We start from the raw sequence: 16,641 nt of genomic DNA, 5'->3' as shown, positions 1-16,641 counted from the left end.
ACGTACGGAAAAGGACTCAAATCAAATCACGAAATACTGAAACCTGTCAAACTCTTGGCAAGCATCCTAGAACAGAAAGTGCTAACAGCTAACTTCTTCAGGTCAGTCCGTACATGTGGGTGCAGTAGGAGTCTTGTAAGAAATCATGATTAGTGGTAAAACATTTGATTGATATGGGGTAAAAAACCCTGTCACTGATAAAGTGGAGTGGGAAGAGGCACATGAAGAGCAGTAGAAAGACAAAAGAGAATCCATTCATATCACTACAATGCTTCTGAATTAATTTCAAGTTCCTGGTAAGTGAAAATTCCTGCTCCAAATCTTACAGCCTAATGATAGCCATGCTTAGATCCGCATTAACATAACAGTAGCCCTCCCAAAATGTTCAAGTAAAAAAACCAAACTATTACATTTATAATGTCATTCAGGCATTATAAAAGAAATAGTAAGATGCAATCAGTAAATGCACAATTTATCTAAGAGGCAGATAGAAAATGGTGTTTCCTTCACCAAGCAATGGAAATTAAAAACTGCAGGAGTGACAAGAACAAGAGGTCTCAGCCTTTTTCTAACAATTATCAGAACGATATCTGCTTATCTCCAACGGATGTGACAAATTCTGAAGTAATTTCAGCCTTAATGCAACTCGGCAGAGGGCCAATTTCCCCCTTCAAACTCCCAACACAAAGCAGTTTCGTACTCATGCTTATACATATCTTGCTCATTTGAGCAAGAACTATGTCAATATTTTTGCATTTACTGGAAACCTGGTCCCTGCAGCCTGAGCCTGTTTCACAAGAGTTTCCTACACAGCCAACATGATGTCTTGTTGATAAGTCACCGGGTCGGCTTTCACTGATGTTTCTAATAGGAAATTGCATTATATTATAGTTTCCAGGAAAACCACCATCTGTGCCTCCTGTCAGTCTCTGCAACTGGCAGCAAAATATCTGTGGGGAATGTTTTCCTACTGCCAAATTTCAGCAGTGTTCCCCTGCCACAAGTTCTAAGCACGGCTGAAGCTAACAAACAGTGGGTTAAGATAAGAGCTGTTGTTTCCACTCTGCCAATTCACCCGGCCAACTCATTTACAGAGTAATTCCAGCAGAGTTGGTGTGCCTCTGATGCTCTGTCCCTGGGATAAATTCAGTCTGCAATACCTAGAATCGAGATCATTTTGCAAAAATTTGGGTTGGCAGGAATCAGTAATCTTTACTGGAGTGACGCTGAGTTATGTGGATCAGAAGCATAATGTTCAGTTCATATATATTCCCTGCCTGGAACTTGAACAACTCCAAAATGCTGGAAATAGCGAGTTCTAGATACCTGCTATCTCATAAGAGGTTTACACCTATGATCTAAACAAAGAAACTAGCTAAACAAACATTTACCATTAAATTGTACTGTAATTTTATATTTTCTCAAAAGCGCCCTGGCAGAAAATACTATATTCATCTTCAGGTTCCAATGATCTTTACACAGAAAAAAATAGCGTATGTGTTTCATAAACATTTTTTTCCCCAGTCTTAACTGGCTTGTTTGTCAGTTGAAGGTCTGTGGGCACTAGGGGGGAAATCCCTTATAGTTAAATATTGATGATTATCATTGAAGAAAGATATTTTAATGAAATCGCCCAACTAGTGTATCCCATTCCTTATGTCAGAAAAAACGAACTCAAATATTTCTATTAAAACCAGTGGGACAAAGCGTATCTACTATGTAAATCTACTAAGTCCCAGCTACTCTAAACATCAACATCATTATAGTAAGAACGCTTTCTGAAGGTCCATGTAAACTCAGTAGATCTAACAAGGATTAACTGTTTCACATTAAAAGAAACTGCAACATACATCTGGTTTTAAATTTAATGAAAATACTTGCTGCAGTTAATGGGCTTGTGTGCTCTCCAAGAAACTGAAATGGTACATTTTAATTAAGTCTTTTGGTTTCTGTGGCTCACCAGTTATAAGCACAGTGGAAATTCTGCCACGGGTTAAATTTTTAAAAGATTTTTTCACCAAGACAGTTAAAAAATTGAAAATGTATATATACATACACACACACTTTCAATCACAGAATGGCTTGTATAGGAAGGGGCCTTAAAGACCATCCAGTTCCAAACTCCTTGACGTGGGCAGGGACACCTCTCATTAGAAGGTGGATATCATCTTGATACAGGATTTTATTAACGTTTGTAGCCACTTAATTTTAACATAGGATAGCAGCATTAAATTCAGCTTCCCCATGCTCTGAAAACACAGTCCTGGAACTGCAGTAGCGCTAACCAGCTGTTTGCATTCAATACTCTGAACAGCACCATCTACCCTGCTGATGCCTAAAAGCCATCACTTCTTCTATTCCAATTAGTCAAATTTCTAAAATCCAGAGCTCAGAACAACTCACAAAGCCTATTTTTTAATACTACGCTCATTCTAATTATTGCTTTTATTTAATACACCATAAGTTACTAGAAGTGAATATGAGTACTAGGAAAATTACAGGGAATTTTGTTCTTATGTATTACTTAATGGCTATTTGGGCAGCTCAAAATTGTATCTCATTTCAGAAAGCCAAGCAGCCAAGTTTTGTACCTGAATCCAGGTAACTGCTGCATAAATCCTTTCTGCCTGATTGCACGCTCCATCTTTAGAACCACACAACAACAAAATACTTCACTTTTTGCAGTAATGAAATCTTAAGCCACAACATGTTTATGATGTCTTAAAAGCTGCACCGTTTGTTCTATGGTGAATAAAAAAGAAAAGACATGTCAGGTTTTCCATGCAGAGGCTCTTTTGGAATTCGGTGATAAGCTTAGTCAGGAAGAGGTGGAACAGGAGAGAGGTCACACTCAGCTGATACCGGGTCACTAAGAACAGTTAACAAAACATGATCAAGTTCATAGAGTTAACCCATGCAGAGCCCCCAGTGCAGCTGCTCCTGAGCAGCTGGGAGGAGGGCACAGCCACCAGCAACCTAACTCCTGCAGAGGCTCCATTCCTAACACACAAACAGCATAAAAAAAGAGGGATTTACCTGGAGTGGCAGATGTATCTTCAACATGGGACTCCTTCCGCACAAATCTTTAGAGGTATTAATGCTGGACTGTCTCCTCTCCCCAGAACTTAGTGTCCCCATTTTGCAGGAATTTAATTTGCCTCTTCTACCCCATGGCAGTGGTTATTACAACCTTCCAGACCACTGCCACTCTCTAACAGACAGAAAAGTCTCTTAGAAACACCTTTTGGCAGTTTTTATTATAGTTTCCAATGTAGGTGGTCTTTTCTTGTCTTTCTTTATTGGAATATACTGTCTGTTCTCATAAGCTTTAAGTCGCTTAAAAACTGAGAAGGAGAAAGAGAAAAGAAAGCAAATATAGCTATCCATTTCTGATGGATACAAATGGTTTTGAGTAATCTTCTATGAACTCTGAAGACAGAAGTTCTTCAGTTCTAACCTAATATACTGAAGACGCACATCTTGAAAAAGTGGTTGCCATAACCTAAAATCCAGTTTTCCTCTCTTTCTTCTCAACCAAAGCAGCACCTGAACTCATTTGTCGATGCTAACTGAGCTGCGACAGCAATTTGCAGACTTACTTCTCACATGGCCTTACACAAACTCAGATTCCCAAAGCGATGAACAATTTAAATAGAAACGAAGTGTGCAACTGACATGGTTAATAGTTTTATATTATAGGGAGTTATATATATTTCTAGAATAATAACGATCATGTAAACAAAAGGTTAAAACAGAAAAAAGAATCACCTGTTTAGTAGGTTGCCAAGAGGCCATAAGAAGATCATCATGGCACAAGTGGGACCTGAATGACCAGGGAGCTGCTATGCAGGTGGTTTACCACAACGATGGTGCTTACAGAATTAAAGAATAAGCAGTGACAGCGGTTGCCAACATTTGTGGAACAATAAAAAAGGTCACCCAACAAGTGAGAGAAGGGCCCACGGGAAAGGGCTGAGTTTTGAAGTGCTCTGAAGACAATGTATATTCAGAATTACTGGAAAAGCAGCAAGTGAGTTATCTCAAAGCATGACCAAAGGAAAACGTGAAGGCTGGTTTCAGAAGCATAAGTATCTCTGTACTCATTCCACGTGTGCCACGCTTTTGAGAATTCAGTATTTATTGTTGACTCAACACATCTAAGAACAGCCTGACATGTCCCACGGGAAAGTAACAGAAGTAAGAAGTGAGAAAGCACCACACTTGGAAACCCTGTGATAAGACTGCTATGACACCATATATGTGTCAGAGGAGCAAACGATGATGGGAGGTGCAGCATTAACTGCAGAGTCACGAGGAAGAAAGAGGAAAACGAGGGCCAAGGAGATGTGAAAAACAAGGATCTCGAAGAAAAAAAACAAACCCAAACCAAACAGGGAAATGTACATAAGCATTTATGTCTGGACAGAAGGAACTCTTAAGGAATAACACAGGTCAAAGGGGAGGCAATAAGCTATAAACCTGGAAATGGGCGCACAGCACTCAAACTGTGCAGAATTAAAAGCGGGAGTGGGCAATAGGTGGATAGTATGGGGCAAAGGTCTTTTAGAAAAAATTTATGCTCCTACTCAAGCAAGTTCATAGTGCAAAGAGAACAGGTTATAAAACCAAAAATTGAACCTAATGATGAGGGTGAAATCAGTCAGACCAGGCAGCTGGGCACCTGCTCTTCCCATGAGTTCACTTGCCAGGGGTAGCAAACTCCTTGCTCCGTGTTCCCTCTCACAGGACCAGGAACAGAACGCGCTACCATAGAAAGAAAAAATAACCCCTCTTCCAACTGACTTACTCTTGCTTTATTATTTGTACTTTTTTAAACATCCAAGTCAGGGTCATATTCAATGCTACTTTATATCAACTATTCTTATTTAGTCACAGCTTCTTTCACATTACACTGCACTGAATTAACTGCATTACAAAATGCAACCGACAAATTATAAACATACCGCCTGCCAAACTGGTCAATGATTGCACCACAAAGACACAAATGATAGGGTTGGAAGGGGCCTGTTTTTCAGCAGCACCCAGTATCAAGCAGGATTTTCTTCTCCACTAATGTTAAAAGTATTTTATCTCAGCTCTATCATTACATTACAAACAGCAGCAACTCAGCAGGAAAGCGTACTCTGAAACCTACTTGCCTGCACTACTGCATTTTTTTCCCCTCACATTTAACCTGGGCAATCAAGTTTTACTTTAGTGCGAATCCAGCCAACAAGCCTTCTGTTAATCCCTATGTTATGTAGATAAACTAGTAAGCCTAAAAAAATGTCACGTTACACAGACCGAGAGGTAATAGGATTGTGACACTTCATTCTGTTGCACTCGAGAGTTCAGTGTTCCACTCAAGGCACAACTAACTACAAGTGTGCTATTTTCCAGAAATACCAATCGGCCATTATTTTAAGAATTAATGCACAAGTAATATTTAGCATGACACTTTCAAAAAGAGACTTTTCCAACTCTGATAAGTAGCTGACAGTCTACTAAATCATGGCTTATGCATATACGCAACGCTTCTGGCAACGCTTCTCAGTATTCTCAGCCTTTCCCGATGCAGTACCCTTGGGTTTCAGTCTCTGTAGGAATTAAAAGATCCTGTGTGAACTCTAGAAGACCTAACAAAGGTAGACTTTTAGGCCTGTGTAGAGACTTAATCTCATTGGCAACAGCTTTATTAGCCATGTATGGCTTGTAATGATATCACGGCTTGTGAAAACACATATTCAGAGGTCAGATAATCTAGGTAAGAGCTATTTCACATATAGATGTTAAGTAAGCAAGAACATAAATCGTTTATTGTCTAAACAAAAAAATCTGCAGAGCAGGAGATAGTGTTACAGCTGGATAAAGGTTTGGGGTTTTTTAAGTCAAATAAAATAATCAGAGCATAGAATGATCATGCTTGGAACCGTTAAACAACCTGCTCTGCAACATAGTGAAGCATTGAGTAAAAAATGTCTCTAAACTTGACTGCAGGGATGGACTCTGAAACATAACCAAGCAGCACTTCATTCTTTTTCCTCATTAATTAATGTTCATTTTATGCATCTTTTCTAAAATAATCTTTGCCATTAGAGGCTGTTAACTTTCTGTGCAGCATTGTAAGAGGTCTTTCTTAAGTACTTCATGCAGATTTTTATCTAAATAAAACCACCTCCAACTTTTGACATGTAAAGAAAATGGCTTTCAGCCAAGTATCAGAATTCTAAAGGTACTTCTGCACTCATACATTTCCTGCTTTGCTATTTCCCCAGTGAACTTATGATGATTAAAGTCCTTCTACAGTTTTGAGGCAGCAAGACACGATGCCACAGTTTGTAACACAGCATTATCCACAGCACGTAAGGCAATTCCATCTGTGGACTATCAAATCGGAATGCGAGAATGTTCTGCCATTTAGGAGTTGCAGTGGTTTTAAAATATTCGTAATGAATTGTTAAATACAAACCAAGAAGCACAGACCTTGCCTAAAAAACCCAAACTGCAGTCAGAGAGAGAGTCAACACAAACTAAGTAACCATTTTTAGTGTTTCTCTATATTCTATAAACACCTGCTTAATTTTTAATTAAAGATCCGTTCATTGGTGTGTACTTGCTTTGGAATAAAGCCTCAGAATCTCTAAATATCATAGAATCATAGAACAGTTTGGGTTGGAAGGGACCTTAAAGCCCATCCAGTTCCACCCGCCTGCCATGCGCAGGGACACCTCTCACTGGCTCAGGCTGCCCAAAGCCCATCCAACCTGGCCTGGAACACCTCCAGGGATGGGGCAGCCACAAATACCCTGAGCAACCCGTTCCAGTGCCTCACCACTCTCACAGTGAAGAAACTCCTCCTTATGTCCAGTCTAAATCTGCCCCTCTCCAGTTTATACCCATTGCTCCTCATCCTATCACCACAAGCCCTTCCTAGAAAGCCCCTCCCCAGCTTTCTTGTAGCCTCTCCAGGTACTGGAAGGTCACTATAAGGTCTCCTCAGAGCCTTCTCTTCTCCGGGCTGAACAACCCCAAATCTCTCAGTCTCTCCTCGTTCGGGAGGTGCTCCAGCCCTCTGAGCATCCTTGTAGCCTTCTATGGACCCATTCCAACAGCTCCATCTCTCTCTTAAGTTGAGGATTCCAGAACTGCACACAATACTCCAGATAAGGTCTCACAAGAGAGAAAGAGAGGAACAGAATCCTCACCCTGCTGGCCACGTTTCTTTTGATGCAGCCCAGGATACGGTTAGTTTGTGGGCTGCGAGCACACACCGACATCCACTAATTTTGAGTGACACACAAATACTCTTGAGTATCATCATCTTTTCACCTTGTCAAAAGAGGAAACAGAATAGAAAAAAAAAGAAGAAACTGAATAGAATCCATAATGCTGTCACAAAAATGAGACCTCTGTCATAATACCTTCCCACAACATCAAAACCATCTCCAAATTCAAACCCCATGCTCAGAATTCCCCACTTGCCTCGCTTACTTGCTTCCCTCTGCTCGGCACAGGAACCTGTGTGCGCAGTGACCGCGCATTTAGGGTGTACAGCCTATAAAAATAAAACCTCAAAGCTAAACATTTTCATCCCAGGTTAAAAGGGAAACATTCTGGAGTGATTTAGGCTAGACATTAGGAAGAATTTCTTCACCATGAGGGTGGTGAGGCCCTGGCCCAGGTTGTCCAGAGAGGTCGTGGCTGCTCCATCCCTGGAGGGGTTCAAGGCCAGGTTGGATGGGCCTTGGAGCAACCGAACCCAGTGGGTGGTGTTCCTGCCCAGGGCAGGGGGTGGAACTGGATGGGCTTTAAAGTCCTTTCCAAGCCAAACCATTCTATGATTCTATGATCTACAAGCACTAGAGAATGCTCTTCTAGGACACAGCTGGACAAGGATGCGCCAACTCACACAGGACACACCTGGGCAGGGACGCTCTCACTCACACTTTCAGAGCAGCATCAGCCACTTGTTCAGAAACAAATGATCAGAAAAAAAAAATTCACAGAAAGGGTCATCGGGCACTGGCAGACGCTGCCCAGGGAGGGGGTGGAGTCCCCATCCCTGGAGGGATTTAAAAGACAGCTAGACGAGGTGCTCAAAGACATGGTTTAGTGGCAGATAGGAATGGTTGGACTCAATGACCTAAGAGGTCTTTTCCAACTTAGTGATTCTACGATTCAGCTGCTGCTTATAGACCTGGCGAGAAGCACTGTGCAGGGCTGGGAGCACCCCCTCCGAGCGCACAGGTGCCAATCCCCGCAGGACCGGCCCTGCCCCAGCAGCCCTGCGTTGGGGGCACACCCGCCCCCCCCGCCCCCCCGCAGCCCCGAGCCTACAGCAGAGCCTCGGGGCCTTCGAGGCCGGCCGAGAGCTGGGGGGGGGGGGGGGGGGGGGGAGGAGGCGGGGCCTCGCCGCCCGCCCAGCCCGGCCAAAACTTGAAGGGACTCGGCGGGCGGAGAAGGGAGGGCGCCCCGCACCATGGGAGGGCCCCGAGCTCGCCTTCTCCGCGGGGTGGGAGCGGGAACACGGGCAGGGAGAGAGCCGGGGGAGGCCGGTGAACAGCCTGCCTCATGCAGCGGAGCCAGCCCGAGCCCCTGGAGCCCGGCACTGCGGGGAGAAGCGGCGGTGCTCCCCGCCCGGGTAAGTTCAGTCATTGCGTGAGGTTAGTGGGGAACAGAGTGAACTGCCTGCCCTTTCTAGCCTTAAAATAAATCGTCTTTAACTGCGCTTAGAGGATGGAAAGGGGAAAAAGAGAGAAAAAAGGGGGTGACGGCTAAAAACACTTATGAAACCAGACATCCCCGGGGTTGATAAAATACCAAGGAGGGTAGCAAAGACTGTTGATCTGCGACCAGAGAGAGGCAGGTAACCCCTGGCTGGTGTATTTCCGTCTGGAGTTACCAAAGCTGCGAGTTTAAGGATAAACCTGTGTAATGGAATTAGGTGGTTGCATCCATTCCTGTGCTCAGTCACCCTTGTGCCTGCTGGAACGCTGATATTGGCAATATCTGGTCTTAGTCTGCTGCTTGGGTTGAGCAGATATTGGCAATATCTGGTCTTAGTCTGCTGCTTGGGTTGAGCAGATATTTCCCATATCTGCTTCCCAGCCCGCTGCTTGGGTTGAGCAGATAATTGCAATATCTGCTTCCCTGCCTGTTGCTTGAGTTGAGCAGCTATTGGCAATATCTGGTTCCCAGTCTGCTGCTTGGGTTGAATCAAGTTGTAACGACTCCATGAGCTGTACCTTTGGTTGCCTTCAACTGTGCAAACCAGCTTTTCTTTATGGAAAAACAACAACTTTCTTAAAACAACAGATGCTTCCTGAAAAATGAACTGTGTTGTTTTCGGTGCTCAAAAAATAGTATGAGGATTGAAAAACAACGTAAAGATATCATACTTCGTGCTCTGATGCACTATTACAGCTAAAGATCTGAGAAAACAAACAAAACCAAGTTTTCCACCAAGTTAAAGAAAGCTTTGAAAACAACGGAACTGCATCTTGTGCTGCTGCCACAGAAGCCACTTACCTGAGGAAATCCAACATATGACAGTAGAATAACTTTGTTTGCCCAGCTAAAATGACTATATTTTTAGCCTGATACCAGGCATGGGCTACGGTCTTGAGAGAAAAAAAAAAACAAACAAAAAACCCCACATGCACATAAAAAACTGCAATGGAATATAAAAAAATGGGAGTTGACCTGATTCTGGAAGAAGTCCTGTACTGTGGCTGAAGTGTCAGAGGATTAGCACTGGCGAGATGCAACCACGTTATCTTCCTATGTTTACTAAGGCCATGCTGTGTAATTTAGCCATTTGGTTCATGGAGGATAGCATGTTGTCTAGTAGCATTCATTTTATTGCACAATGTTTATTGTGGATTTGATTAAATCTTGTTCTCTGTCTGGAAGGAATGTAGGTACGTGTACTTCTCCTTTCGTATATGTGCTAAAAGGAAAGCAAACAAACCAAGGCTGAATATCTGACAGTATCAGAGCACACGTGACACGGGAAGTCACCTGCTGCAGAAATTCTACACTCTCCCAGAAATGAGCTGGCAGGAATAACAACCATGATTTTAAGGCTGTGGATGTTTTTGAGTTGTACTTTAGAGATTATTTCTTTTTTTTTGCATTTTAGAAAGAGACTTTTCATGATTCCTTGAAGTTCACTGATTTCAGTTAAAGTGTTCTCTCTTTACTGATGACAAAGCAAAGATAGCTGGGTAATGACTACTGATACGAGAATACTTTTTAGAGAATTGAAGCTATTTTGAGAGGAACTGATAGCTAATTCTTGCCTTTTCAGGAAGTCAGGCTGTCCTGATATTGGGTTCCCTGGACTACAGAGGTCCATTGTTTTTTTCAGAACTAAATGATTATAGGTTGAAAGCCTGAATACAAAGTGACCCCAAACCCCTTCACTTCATTTCCCAGTTTCTTCTAGTTATATGTGTTAGTTTTATCAGTGATGCAGTATACCTCCACCACACTGCTTTGGATGTACCTCCTAAGAAACTATCTTCTCAAGAGAAGACTTATTTAACACGTGAGAGAACTCTATTCTCTATCTTATTACTAATATTTGTGATTTAGCTTATATCCTTCAACTCTTCAGCAACAATCCTTATATTTTATTAACTATATAAAAGGTACTGGTTAATAATTTAAAAAACATTGTACTAATCTTTATCCGTATTATATCGGTACTTACTTTAAAGACACACAGTATATTATTTACTTCTGTTGAGTATCCTGTATCAACACATTTGCCACCAATTTCATTTAAGTTAAAACTTATGAACATTTACTAGTCTCATTAAATTTTGAATCACAGATGACTTTCTTCTAGTCTAACAAGATCAAATGGCATTTCAGTCACTGCCCTTCGATTGATCAGTTATGTGAAGCATATAATCTCAATCTTTAAAGTGTTTTCTTCATACTACATTGCATTTCACTTACAGTAAAATATTTCACCAGTCCTTTCACTATTTCTTTCTCTACAGAAAAGCTGGTAACCAGCAGAGACTACAAAAGCTAAAATCACTATGTGGAGCTGTGAAACCATAAACAACAGTACGGAGAACAGCGAGGACCAGCATCTCTGCCATGACTTCCACCTTGTGCTTTCCATCTTTTCCCTACTCTACCTCATCATATGTTTTCCAGTTGGCCTGTGCTACAATGGCTTGCTGGTCCTAGTTAATCTCTATAACAAAGCTACTATGACTATGCCAGATGTTTACTTTGTCAACATCGCCATTGCTGGTCTGATCATCAATGCGCTGGCGCCCATGTACCTTCTCGGTCTGGCCAATACAAAATGGGCCATCTGGAATTCCAACAATGAAGTTTATATTACCTTACTTATTTTATTCAACGTCTCATCTTTAGTTACCATGTACTCTACTACGTTACTTAGTCTGGACTACTACATTGAGCGTGCTCTACCTAGAACTTACATGTCCAGTGTGTACAACACCAAACATGTTTGTGGATTCATATGGGGTGGTGCCATGCTAACAAGTTTTTCATCTCTCCTGTTCTATGTCTGCAATCACGTATCCACGAAAATAATTGAATGTTCCAAGATGCAGAACAAAGAAGCAGCAGATGCCATTATGGTTTTTATCGGGTATGTTGTACCAGCTATCGCTGTACTGTATGCACTTATATTAATCTTGCGAATACGCAAAGAAGCTACACCACTGGATCAAGACACTGGACGATTAGATCCATCGGTGCACAGGCTTTTGATTGCCACAGTCTGTACACAGTTCACATTATGGACACCCTACTATATTACCCTCTTGGTAAGCACATTTACTAAGGCACAAGGAAGAATTGCAGATGAAAATTACAGTCGAATATTGCATTTTACCAAGATTTTATCAAAATTCTTGGCGTTCTCAAGCAGCTTTGTAATGCCCCTGCTCTACAGATATATTAACAAAAACTTTCCCAACAAATTACGACGTTTGCTTAAAAAGATAAACTGTGGGAATCAAGGGTGTTCTCATGAACGCACAGTAGTACAGCAAGTTATGACATAGGTATGAAAAACCCCTCTGGTGCTCTGTTACTGCAATATTTAGCATACCAGAACTGGGACTGCCATCGTGCTGTGTTAAGCACTCAGAGTCATGAATGTCAGAGTCCCAACCAAGAGGCTAGAACGAGCTTTCCATTTCAGTTAAATGAAACAGTCTTAATTTTCAAATAGTTAATTGTTTGCTGAAATCTTTTGGGACTCTGGCCTGTGTGCTCCAAGACCTGTGACATCTGATACTTTCAATGCACTGAATGGGTTACAAAGCATAAACTGTCTTCATCGCTCTAATATTGCTGTCTGGAGAAATCACTAAGCAGTTTATCGAAGTTTTGGATGAAGACACAGCACCTTGTATCTTGAATAGACAAAGGTATTACCTTATTTTCTCTACGAAGAAGTGCTATCCTCGATGAAGTAAATAGCGTTTTTCAATGAAGACAATATAGATGATCTTTACTAAAGATCATATTATCCAGTTACACATGTCCAAGTAGTAAATGTTGATTATAAATTAAATTATTTAATTTCTTTCTCCATCACTGAATCCCCTCTAAAAGCCTAATTTACCATTTTCAGTAATTGTTTTCTCGCACAAACTAACCTAAGTTTTAATGTTTATGATAAATTGATCTTTTTCTAGATGTAACAATTAACAAAAATGTGTTTTATTTTTCCAGTGCCTTATTTGCATCCTAAAACATTTCAAGAATCAGAAATATTTATTAACTAATTCTAAGGGAACTGAGAGATGTTTGTTCTGAGTATTAAATGAAGGACACAAATTTAATTAGTAGAGAACGTCTGGCTAAGTGTTATGGTCCACATATGTTCATGTAACAAGAGTAATTATCTTAAAAATAAATATGTTTGTGATTAACATTTTGTATTTCAAGGGATATGTTTGCAACAAATAAATTAAAATCTCTTTAATCTAGGGCATCACTATAGGTTTGGAAACCATACAAAATCCTTGAATACAGATAAGATTTTAAAGTGGATATAAAATATAGGAATCCTAGTCAGCACCAGCTTTGTGCTGACCTCTCAGAAATGGAGTGCCTCCCAATGTGATTCTTGAATACACAATTTATGTATAGTTTCTGTGGATGAAGAAGTCCAATCCAGATTGCCAAATTTTACTGAGTAGATGAAATACATAAGAAACACAAACATGCTGTAAGAAGCAAGTAAACAGTTACGCACAACAGCAAACTATGAAATGTTGACTGAGGAACTACCTGCTGCTATGTAGCTGTTGCATTATTAATGATAGATGTCAGGGAAGAAGGTGAACTGATTCTCCTACTGGCTTTGGGACAGCGAAATATCTTTATCACCCGCCCTACAACACATTTTGTTGCCTAAAATCATTTTGTTGCTCAATCTGTTACAACACAACTCAAACTCCATATGACTTCATTCAAAATAATGTAGCTTTTCAAGACTTTGGTATAAAAAAACCAAAAACATGGAGCAAAACTAGAACTGAACATTCTCCATCGCTTAAAAAGCACAGTCTCATCTGACAATCGGTCCTGATTTGTCAGCACAGAAACATGGTCATGTTCCAAATGCAAAGCATGTGAGGAACAGCCTTTTCAAATCTTTTCTCCAGTTTTATTCAAGTAATTCCTTCTCATAGCCATCTTTGCCCATGTTCTTCATATACAAGCATCTCTAAGTTATCAACATCCTGATGGGAGACTCCATTAATCTTTACTTCAATAGCTTTCCATATATATATTTTTAATCCTTAAACTATATAGTAAAACACCTATTTCTATGGTGTCTTTTCCACACAAAAACTATCCAGCACAACTACCTCAATTTACTGGGAATAAAACCATGTTAAGGAATGAAGCCTTTCTTTATCATTGTGTCTGATTCACTGACGAGGTTATAGTGCTTCTATGCTGACATGATACTGGCTGCTTTGCTAAACTATTCTGTTGCTTGGTTGGGTTTTTTTAACCCCGCCTAACTGGATGTTTTCTATGAATTTTTCCACATCTTGAGCATTCAAGTTCACTTCCGCACAGAAGCGCCAAGGAAAGAAATCTTTCCTTACTACTGTCAAGCAAATGGGCTCTTCTTCCCATCTGAGGAAAATTAGGTTTCCTGACACACCACGTTAAATCTCTCATGCAAAATCTGGTAAAGAAATCCATCCCATTATAAAGGAAAAAAAATCCAGCAGGGAGGAACTGGCTTATCTGGTGTGAATAAAGGCTACCAGAACTACCAGAGGCTCCCACACTACCAGGACAGCGTAGCTGAACAGGCAGCATTAAGTGCAATTTTAACTTTATATTGTTTCCTTACTTTGTTGCCCGCTTCTCGCAAGACATCTTCCTTTCTGTCCCTCACAGGACTGTCACTTGTATTTCTGTTCCTTTCTTTCCATGTTAAATTCCTCATTTCAGATCATGGCTCTTACCATTTCTCCTTATCTTTTTCTCTCACCTTTTTCACTTCTCTGTGCTATTTATTTATTTTTCATTTTGCTCCTTTGTTTCCATCCACACTTGGTCCTGTACAAGTGGTACCATCCACTACTCACATTTACTTCATTAGACAGATTCCATTACAATGACCCAAATCTTATTCAATGATTTGACATTACAAATGGATTTATGTAGTAAAATAGAAACTGCTATTTAAGAGATGGAGAAGGAACAGGTTTTTATCTGATTTACCCTTGAAATCTCAATTTTTTTTCCTAATCTTTTTTATTGCAGCAGAGTTAACCTTTATAATGTACTAGATGCGATAGCAATCATATAGACAAACAGCTGTCATAATTTAATGAAGGAGACTGATATCCCCTCAACTTCTTTTTAACTAATATTTTGAAATATTAGTTACCTCGAAGAACCTGTGCCATGGAGCTGCCTGAGAGCTCTTCTCTTATAGAAATGCTGAACTTAATTGCAGCGCCCTCACACTTAGAAAGTAGTATCCCAAAATGTGAGAATATTGCAGTATTTAGATAAAGAAGAGTAGATGAGAAAATGCAGTAAAATACTTAAGGAAATACATTGTATCATAAATATGGAAAAAAAACATTTATGGACAAATCTTTAATACACAAAGTTCTCAAGAATGGGGCCTTTCCATTTCAAATACCTGAAGGTTTCTTATGACTGTAAATAGGGGCTTATCTATTTCACATTTAAATAAATATGAATGAAATACTGTATATATGCAAGATAAAAATCAACCTACTGATGTAAAAAGAATTTGCAAAGAATTTATTAAATTATTTCTTAAAGTGTACCATTTAAATGTAAACCTCTGACCAGCAAGGTGTACTGTATGTTTCCGTATGTATATACTGTATATGAGAAAGTAAGCACTAGTAAAGTGCCAGTATTAACCGTGGTATTTTCTCACAAAATTAAACTCAATATTTGAGTTGATCTGTGGCTTATATCCCTCTCGCTGAACCACCATCATGTCAAACCAATGAACTAACCAAAACGTTGCACTCTGCTTCTGCTTGGGTTGTGAACATCATTAGCTAAGGGCAGGTCCTTGTTGACTAACGTGGTAATGGTCCTAGTTTCAGAAGTTTGCATTTGAGAATCAAGTTGAGTTGCTCTCTGAAGACAATTTCAGTTAATGAAAAGAAGTGATCAACCTCTAGAAAATTTCTGTTTCAACTAAAATGAAGGATTGTGGCCTCCAATATTATGTCAAAATTATATAGAAATGGACTTTCTGCAAAGCTTCACAAAGGAACTACTGACTGATAATAAATTCTCAATAAAGCGTATTAAAGTATATCTGGTCGGTAAGATGTGTGGGGTGTCTTTTGGCCTGTGTTGCTTCCCTAAATCAAAATGTAATGAATTGCATGACTTGGATGTCAAATCAGACGTGTTAAATTAGCTGATTTTCCAGACCATAATTTTGACATCATTAAAATCTCATTACTCATCAGCATAAAGTTAGCTGAGAATGAAGGCAAGAAGGCACACTCCTCCCAACGTTTTTCAGCATAAAGAATCGTGCAACTAATGGGATGGAGTAACACTGCACCACAGCAAAACAAGGCTGGCGATTAACACATACGTTGGCCATGTCCTTGTCACTTCCCCTCCTTTGTGCTGGCACAAATGAGATCTCAGAAATCAGCTCCCTGCAGAAATCCTGTTGGTTCCCAGAACAACAGAATACAACCACCCATACCTTTGGCATCCCAAAGAAAATTTAGCTTTAAGAATAAAATGTACCTCAAGACATTTATTGCATTAACCACTGCAAATAACCACAAAGTTCCCTCGCTATGGGTCAGTTAGTTTACCCCACGTTTTCCCTATTTTGTGCTATGGATCAGTGCACAGGGAAGACCCATCAATCCTTGGTCATTAGAAATGAAAGCAGTACAAAGCTCAGGCTGAGACCTTTGCATGAGCTTTACTGCAGTGGGACAGGACTGGTAAGAGAAAACGAAAGCAGAATCTAGCCAAGTGCTGCTCCCAGTTCTGCTCTTAGCTGAGGACTTGGAGAAGTACTGACTTTCGCCTAAGTTCCTGCAGCTGTACAGTACTCAACGCACTGACGGATCTGAAACATGCTCCGAG

General features: G+C 40.4%; 2 protein-coding genes across 5 annotated transcripts in view; one reads left to right on the top strand and one right to left on the bottom strand.

Moving 5' to 3' along the window:
• Positions 1 to 13,401, top strand: part of GPR146 (G protein-coupled receptor 146) — a 51,356-nt gene extending 37,955 nt beyond the window's left edge. For 3 of the 4 annotated variants that reach the window (XM_054080977.1, XM_054080979.1, XM_054080980.1), the window contains one exon: positions 11,010 to 13,401. In XM_054080977.1, the coding sequence (XP_053936952.1) occupies positions 11,052 to 12,056 (1,005 nt within the window). In that variant the 5' untranslated portion in view covers positions 11,010 to 11,051 and the 3' untranslated portion in view covers positions 12,057 to 13,401. Of the gene's footprint in view, positions 1 to 8,435; positions 8,642 to 11,009 lie in introns of those variants that run through there. The other variant, XM_054080978.1, reaches the window with a different exon arrangement.
• The window catches only part of C15H7orf50 (chromosome 15 C7orf50 homolog), a 131,182-nt gene that overhangs the window by 74,254 nt on the left and 40,287 nt on the right, over positions 1 to 16,641 (bottom strand). The gene's annotated exons all lie outside the window — the stretch shown is intronic.

Source organism: Cuculus canorus, chromosome 15, assembly GCF_017976375.1.
Source record: "Cuculus canorus isolate bCucCan1 chromosome 15, bCucCan1.pri, whole genome shotgun sequence".
NCBI classification, from domain to species: Eukaryota; Metazoa; Chordata; class Aves; order Cuculiformes; family Cuculidae; genus Cuculus; species Cuculus canorus.
Note: the sequence above shows the minus strand (reverse complement) of the source record. Positions and strands in the feature narration are given on the sequence as shown.